The 8263-nt window shown below is 37.8% G+C and overlaps 1 protein-coding gene across 2 annotated transcripts; it reads left to right on the forward strand.

The window, feature by feature from the left end:
* The first annotated feature begins 206 nt into the window (after positions 1–206).
* serpinh1b (serpin peptidase inhibitor, clade H (heat shock protein 47), member 1b) lies at positions 207–4763 on the forward strand. 2 transcript variants are annotated; one of them, XM_056473810.1, is made up of 6 exons: positions 215–318; positions 1005–1052; positions 2006–2616; positions 3364–3462; positions 3542–3774; positions 3869–4763. In XM_056473810.1, the coding sequence occupies exons 3-6, from the start codon at positions 2034–2036 to the stop codon at positions 4169–4171; spliced, it is 1218 nt and encodes a 405-aa protein (XP_056329785.1). In that variant the 5' UTR covers positions 215–318; positions 1005–1052; positions 2006–2033; the 3' UTR covers positions 4172–4763. The 2 variants fall into 2 exon arrangements, with proteins under 2 accessions (XP_056329784.1, XP_056329785.1); XM_056473809.1 differs by lacking the exon at positions 1005–1052 and having other exon boundaries at positions 207–318.
* Positions 4764–8263: the final 3500 nt, after the last annotated feature.

An 8263-nucleotide genomic window follows, 5' to 3' on the forward strand; every position in this document is an offset into this window, starting at 1 on the left:
TTTTCACCAGTTTTAATGAAAATAACAATAGTTTGTTTGCAAAGTAGAGCTGTTTTCAGATTACTTTAGGACCTTGCAGAGGTGGTCATTTGATCCAGAGGGAGGGCTTTCTCTGCTTCCCCAGGAAATCCAGACATCCTCATTTGCATAGCCAGTGTCCAGCTTCTGGAAGTTTCTTTCCTGGAGTATAAAGGCCTCTGCTTCAAACACTGCAGCAAACCAGCATCTGAGAAGAGAAGAAGAAGAAGAGAACATCTGAGAAGAAGAAGAAGAAGAAGAAGAGGAAAAAACAGGAGAACATCCAAACAGCTGTCCAAGGTAAATATTGAGGGAAATGATTTTATTTCACAAATAATTATTTGGGATTGCTTTTGTTGCATGGAAAGAAAGCTACTGCACACAGGGTCAGAGAATACCTTTTTTTTAACTCTTCATACTGCTTTTTAATCGTTTTTGCAATTTTAAAAATGCTTTACAGCCAAATTAATCCACAAACTACTATCAGGTTATTGATTTTACTTAAAAAAAAAATCTAATTCTTAAGTTTTTCCTCAAATATGCAAAACAACTGAAAGGAAACTGAAACCCAAATGTTACATTTTAAGAACAAAAAAATCTAGTTTTTTTTGAAATTTAGTTTCTTCTGAAAGCATTTTTGTCCAGATTTTTACCATTACATTTTTATCTTGAAAGTGGCAAGTCTGTGATTGAGTTTTTCCATTGGGAGTGGTTTTGTGCTATCTCTCCATCAATGCTCCCTCTGCCATTTAGATGCGGGTCTACTGTGGAAGTTCTTATTGGACAAAAAGTTTTTCTCTAAAGTTCCTCAAGCCAATAAGAAGAGTCGACGTGTCTTTCTTTCTCTGTGTGCATGCAGTAGCAGCAAACTTTAAATCAAACTTTGCTGAATTAAGAAAAAAAGCAAGGAGTTCATTTTGCACATTAACCAATGTATACAAACATACTTTTGTGTAGATTACCCAAATGCACCTCTTGTCTTTCAGAGTGAAAATCCAAATCGTTGACAACTATGAATATGAAAACAAATCAAGGTATTCAAGATGATAAAAAAAGCAACATACAAAGAAAAAAAAAGATGGAAAAACAAAACAAAACAAAACAAATGTTAATGGACAACAATGCTGCGGTTGTTGGTGGATAAAGACACATATCATCTTACATAGCATTGTGAACTGACAACTGAATGCAATAAACTACTCTAATATTCACATTTCAGAAATGCCTAAAAAAAACAGGCTCATGTTTAAGGGATAATTCACCAAGAAATAAAAATAAAAATGAATTTGCTGTTAATTTACTCAACCTTCAGTGCCCATCAAACATATAGCTGACTTTGTTTCTTCAGAAGAAAACTGAAACCATTTTTAATAAAGAATGTAGCAGTCAACAGCTCCTGGCACTTTGAGAGTAAAAAACATATACAGGTAAAATAAAGGTAATACCCATGCCTCTTGAAGATACCTTGAGGTCAGTTTGTTCTGGAAATATACAACCTTATTATCTTTAATCTTTACAACCTTTAATCAGCCTCTGTATTGTGTCTTGAATGAATTAATGATAGTCTAGAGCATGAGCTTCCTGTTGTTTAGTTTTTGGGTGAACTATCCCTTTAAGTAGCATTCCTGTGAGATTAGTCTATGCCGCTGCTATTGTTCAACTTCTTTGGTCTAGAAAACATGACCTACAGGCTTAATTTCTGTAGGTTTACCAATTTACAACACAAACACTTAAAGAAAAATGTAAAAAAAACATTATTTTGCAGCCTGATGTTCCTAAAACTGACATATGAAATATTAAAATTAGCCTTTATATTGTACAACTGATTTGGTCTAGAAAGCATGACCTACAGGCTTAATTTCTGTAGGTTTACCAATTTAGTTTGCAGCCTTTTGTTCCTAAATCTGACACATGGAATATTGAAATTAGCTTTTGTGACAAATTGGTGAATTTGTACTTAGTATCACTTGTAATCCCTCTACTATAGGCTTTCCATATCCAAAAATCCAGCCAGAATGTGGGTATCCAGCCTCATTGCTCTGTGCCTTTTGGCTGTGGCCGTGTCCGGTGAGGACAAAAAGTTAAGCACTCATGCAACCTCCATGGCAGACACCAGCGCCAATCTGGCCTTCAATCTCTACCACAATGTGGCTAAAGAAAAGGGTCTCGAGAACATCCTCATCTCACCTGTGGTGGTGGCTTCTTCTCTTGGTATGGTGGCAATGGGAAGCAAGTCCTCCACCGCATCCCAGGTGAAGAGCGTCTTGAAAGCTGACAATCTGAAGGACGAGCATCTGCATACAGGCTTGTCGGAGCTTCTCACTGAGGTCAGTGACCCACAGGCCCGCAATGTGACGTGGAAGATCAGTAACAAGCTGTACGGCCCCAGCTCTGTCAGCTTTGCTGAAGACTTTGTCAAGAACAGCAAGAAGCACTACAACTATGAGCACTCCAAAATCAACTTCCGTGACAAGAGAAGCGCCATTAACTCCATCAATGAGTGGGCTGTCAAGACAACTGATGGAAAACTGCCAGAAATTACAAAGGATGTGAAAAACACGGACGGGGCTATGATCGTCAATGCTATGTTCTTCAAACGTAAGTATTTATAAATTATGTTATGTGATTCTGCACTGACCACAGTTGTTGTTCTTATTTTTTAATGTCTTTTTTGTTACACTCTAAAATAGTTGACTACAAAATTGCTTGGAACCCCTTTGCCTTAACACTTACAGTAAGTTATTACACAATGTGAAACTAAACAGCCCTAATGTTCTATTTAGTTCTATGTAAATTCTTTTTTTTTTCAGTTTTATTTTCAAATATATGTAAAACAAATCATATTGTACAAACATTAACAGACAATTTTTACATTGGTCTATGTTAATTCAAGAAGGGCTATTTAGTTTCACTTTGTGTAAAACTTTTTGTGCGTTTTAAGGCAACGGGTTTCAATGCAATTAGTAAAGTCAAGCATTTGGGTTTAGAGTGCAGAACAAGTATTAATTTACTTTCTATTGAATAGTACCAGGATTTACTTCAGAAATCTAATTTAATTATTCATCTCAAATCAGTCTCTATTTTATGGCACTAACATATTGACTATAATAGTTCAAGCAATGTCTGTGAAACTGTATTACATTTTCATTTATACCTAATTATTGAACTAGGGCTCAGTTGTTGTACTGAAGTTTTCCCTAAATGATAAAAAAATAAATAAATAAAAAAAGAATAATAAATAAATAAATAATAATAATAAAAAAAAAAATATATATATATATACATATATATAATTTTATATGTAAATATATTATATATATTAATGGTTTCTACTTGTTTCCACAGCCCACTGGGATGAGAAGTTCCACCACAAGATGGTTGACAAACGTGGTTTCCTGGTGACCCGCTCTCACACAGTCTCTGTCCCAATGATGCATCGCACAGGTAAAACAACAGCCTGTTGTCTCCTATTAAAAAATCAATTATATCCACATGGGTATTTAACAGTGCTCGTCTTTTACAGGAATCTATGGCTTCTATGAAGACACAGAGAACAGATTTTTAATGGTCAGCATGCCTTTGGCGCATAAGAAGTCTAGCATGATTTTCATCATGCCGTACCACGTGGAGCCTCTGGAGCGGCTGGAGAATCTTCTCACCCGCCAGCAGCTGGACACCTGGATCGGCAAACTTGAGGAGAGAGCGGTCGCCATCTCTCTGCCCAAAGTGAGCATGGAAGTCAGCCATGACCTTCAGGTGAATATGACATAATTCTGCCTCATAGTTGCTCGCAAACCACTCCTTCTGTCTTCCTGCATGATGTACGAGCATCTTTTTTCTTGCGTTGCAGAAACACCTTGGAGAACTCGGCCTTACTGAAGCTGTGGACAAGTCCAAGGCAGATCTGTCCAACATTTCCGGCAAGAAAGATCTTTACCTCTCCAATGTCTTCCATGCTTCCTCCTTGGAGTGGGACACTGAGGGAAACCCATTTGACACCAGCATTTTCGGCAGTGAGAAGATGAGGAACCCCAAGCTCTTCTACGCTGACCATCCCTTCATTTTCCTTGTGAAAGACAACAAGACCAACTCCATCCTTTTTATTGGCAGGCTAGTTCGCCCTAAGGGTGATAAAATGCGAGATGAATTGTAACGTTTAGGCTATTTGAATGAAATTTTGTGGGGGTTTTTTCAAACTGCTATTATTGTTATTAATGGTGTTACCTCAGGTGTATGGACAATCTAAGTGAATTTGTCAGTACAAAAGCATTGCTTAAGAAGATAGGTGGTATGTGTCAGGAGCAATGGTAGAAATAAGTGAGATATATTTGAACCACACAAAATGACCAGTGGTTTGACATCAATTATGTCATGTGCATTATTCAATCGAACACTATGCTTACATTAAGTGTAGTGTAATTGATGTTGAGCTATGGTGTTGTGATATTCATGATTGTGCTTGTAGAACCTCTCTTTGTGAGTATGTAACATCTGGGTAGGGGTGACCTTATCTTTAACGTTTAAAGGAAAAAGGTAATCCTACTCAATTGTTTCTTAAAGCACAGTTTTGTAGGTTCGTTTATTTCACTTTCATCCAACAAAAGAACTGCTGCACTGATGCCTGTCTTCAGAAATCTCCAGGTTGACCGATGCCATGTTATAATATGTCTTAATTCTAAAATGTTTTGAGAAAGTTTTTCCTTCTTCTTTGTCAGAATTTTTTTCAATAAACTGAAATGAAAATATATATATAATATCATGCCTTTTTTATACTTTTCAATTATTTTTAAAGTATTACATCATTATAAAGGCATTGCAGGGCGCAGTGGGTAGCACGATCGCTTCACAGCAAGAAGGTTGCTGGTTTGAGGCTCGGCTGGGTCAGTTGGCAATTGTGTGTGGAGTTTGCATGTTCTCCCTGTCTTGGCGTGGGTTTCCTCTGGGTGCTCCGGTTTCCCCCACAAGTCCAAAGACATGTGGTACAGGTGAATTGGGTAGGCTAAATTGTCCCTAGTGTATGAGTGTGAATGAGAGTGTATGGATGTTTCCCAGTGATGGGTTGCAGCTGGAAGGGCATGAGCTACGTAAAACATATGCTGGATAAGTTGGCGGTTCATATCGCTGTGGCAACCCCAGATTAATAAAGTAATAAATCAGTGAATGAATGTACATCTTTATAAAAAAGTTAATGTTTACATGAAATAAAACATATAGGCCACATTGTCCTGAACTACTAACAGTAACAAACAAAGAGCAGATAAAAGCTCCATGGCTTGCCTCATGAAAATAAAAACTATGGCAACCATGTGGTTTGCACATAGCTACAATACAATACAATACAATACAATACACCAATACAATGTTATTAAAAAACAATTCACATTTTTGTAACGGTTGAAAAACGTAGGGAACAATTTGTTCTGAGTATATAGTAATGGTGAAAACAATCCTGTGGGAATCGTTTTTTAAAATAGCAATTAAAGCAAAACGTTAACTGCCTGATCCCCACAATCACATAAATAGTAATGCTGTTTACGTTACTAAATGAGGTATATGAACACGGACTTTTAATTTCAGCCAGCCAGCCTCAGCGCTTCCTGTGAACTTTCATTTAAGGTCTGATTTCTTTAAAAATCATTGATCTTCACTGCCCGATAGATATACAATATAAAGTGGGTCTCAGACCGGACAAGACGCACTGCATTAAATTCCTTTTTCCTTCGCCGTGTCTTTAAAATATGACAGTTTATTTCAAAGCAGTATTTTCAATGGAGTTTCTGCGCTCACCTGCTAATCATTGACATTTACAAGGTCTTTCCTCTCGTTTTATGCTTGAACAACTAAATGAATTAAGTCTATTTAACTGAATGTTTTGCAATTACATTACAACATCGATGCTGTAAACAGAACCTTGTAAAATTGAAAAGTCACATTAAGCTTTCACTGGAAGCTTATGGTTGGCTGAAAAACACTAATTGTGCATAAAGCCCATTTAACTGTTGGCTGTTAAACATTTCAACGGTTTTCTTGTCGTCTTGTCCGAGCAAAAAAGTTCACATACTGACCATTTCTAATACCCGTGGCGCCTTGTCCGTAGTGATTATGAGACCTGCGAATCACAGCACATTGTCACTGCTGTCATTACAAACAGTTTAATCCTAGTCATTCCGCCTGGCTTGATGTGTCAAATCCTGGAATGTAGAGCTTTATCTGTGTGTTTATGGCAGTGTCTCACCTTTTCACCTGACACACTGCTGTCTTTATGGCACCATAAACACCACAATTTCAAAGAGGATTGTTGATGTTGGAAAACAGTAATTTCCTTTCACACTTGCAGATCCGTTCCGTGGACGTTAATGAAGAAGGAATTAGAGACTGGAGTCAAGGGCTCTCACGGTGAGATGGGCAATCAGGAGAGGCTAAAAAATACCCAAAGAGGAAGAGATTACTAATCAATGTGTGCTGTTCCCTTGACAAAAATGACATTGAATCCTTAGTGCAACATTTGTTTCAATAAATGTTTAAGGAGTTGATAAATAATGGCATAAAAAACGGCATCCTTGTTTTGTGTGGGACTACAGTACAAAAACGTTTATTACAGCGACATCTTGTGGTAAGCAACCAGACTGCATATTTATTATAATTTTTAAGTATAATAAACTACTTTTGAAAACGTTGAAAAAGTCACCATTTCATTTAAATCACAATCGTATTTTTAAATAATATAATAACCAACAGCTTAAACTTTGTGTATCTGAAATTATAAACATATATACTGTAGGCTATCATATGTTAATGAAATTATTAATGAATCATTTGTTTGCAACACTATACAATATTTCCTGAATGTAAATTTATAGAAAAAACAAAATAAGTTTAATTTAAAAATGCAAAAATACAACTTTGTGCCATTCCCAACTGGCTTTACTTCATTTTACAGACAAAAAGAAAACTCAAAAAGTTTGAATAACCCTGCTCCAGAATCCTAGAATGTCATTAGATTCTGAAAGCAGATGAGATAAGAAAGTGTAGTCACTGCAGTGATAAAACATTACTTTACATTACAATTTCATTTAAAATAAACTTCGCTGTAACTGTTGTGTGCGCTCAAATACCTGTACTGGTGTTGGTATGTAGCAACTTAAGACGAGTGGCTTCAAAATTCAGGTATGGCCTGTGATTGTGTGCATTTTGTGTTGTAGAAAAAAATTGTAAAAATTACAAACATTGGTCTGAAACCATAAAACCAATCCCCAATCTACAAGCTCGCATGAAATTCCTAATTAAAACTAAACTTATCTCATCTCATTTTCATCCGCTTTTCCGGGGCCGGGTCGCGAGGACAGCATTCTTAGGAGAGAACCACACACTTCCCTCTCCCCAGACACTTCCTCCATCTCCTCCAGGGGTATACTGAGGCGTTCCCCAGCCGAGAGACATAGTCCCTCCAGCACGTCCTGGGTTCCTCACCCTATCTATAAGGGTGCGCCCTGCCACCTTGCGAAGGAAGCTAATTTTGGCTGCTTGTATCTGAGACCTTGTCCTTTCAGTCATGACCCAAATCGCATGACCATAGGTGAGAGTGGGAATGTAGGTTGACCAGTAAATTGAAAGCTTTGCCTTTCAGCTCAGCTCCTTGTTTACCACAACGGACCGATACATCAACTGCATTACTGCTGCCGCTGCACCAATTGGTCTGTCAATCTTATGTTCCTTCTTTACCTCACTTGTGAACAAAACCCCAAGATCCTTGAACTCCTCTACCTGGGGTAAGGACTTTCCTCCATCCTGGAGATGGCAAACCACCTTTTTTTCAGTGGACCACCAGGCCTGGGGTTAAGGCTCGTATGCAAGCGCCTGGTGGCTGGGTTTTATCCCACGGAATCCAGCTGGGCTCAGCCCGAAGGAGCGATGTGGGACCATCCTTTTGCAGGTCCACCACCAGCAGGGGGAGCTGTAAGGCACCGGTGCATTGTGGAATGAGTGGTGGTTGAAGGTTAGGACCACGACAACCCGATCAGCAGGCACAGAATCTAAAACTAAACTAATAATGAGAAGTGTAGCCCATCAGATTATTCCCTAATGTTAGCTGCTGCTTTTCATTGCCTCACCCATGGCATGGTGTACATTTAAAAAACATGTGCGCACACTATTTCACAAAAAAAAGGAAAAAAAAAAATTTATTATAAAAATGATTGCCTAATGAATAAAGAGACGAGAAAAATGACAAAAAGAATTTGTTTGA

Source organism: Danio aesculapii, chromosome 15 (genome assembly GCF_903798145.1).
Source record: "Danio aesculapii chromosome 15, fDanAes4.1, whole genome shotgun sequence".
Taxonomy (NCBI): domain Eukaryota; kingdom Metazoa; phylum Chordata; class Actinopteri; order Cypriniformes; family Danionidae; genus Danio; species Danio aesculapii.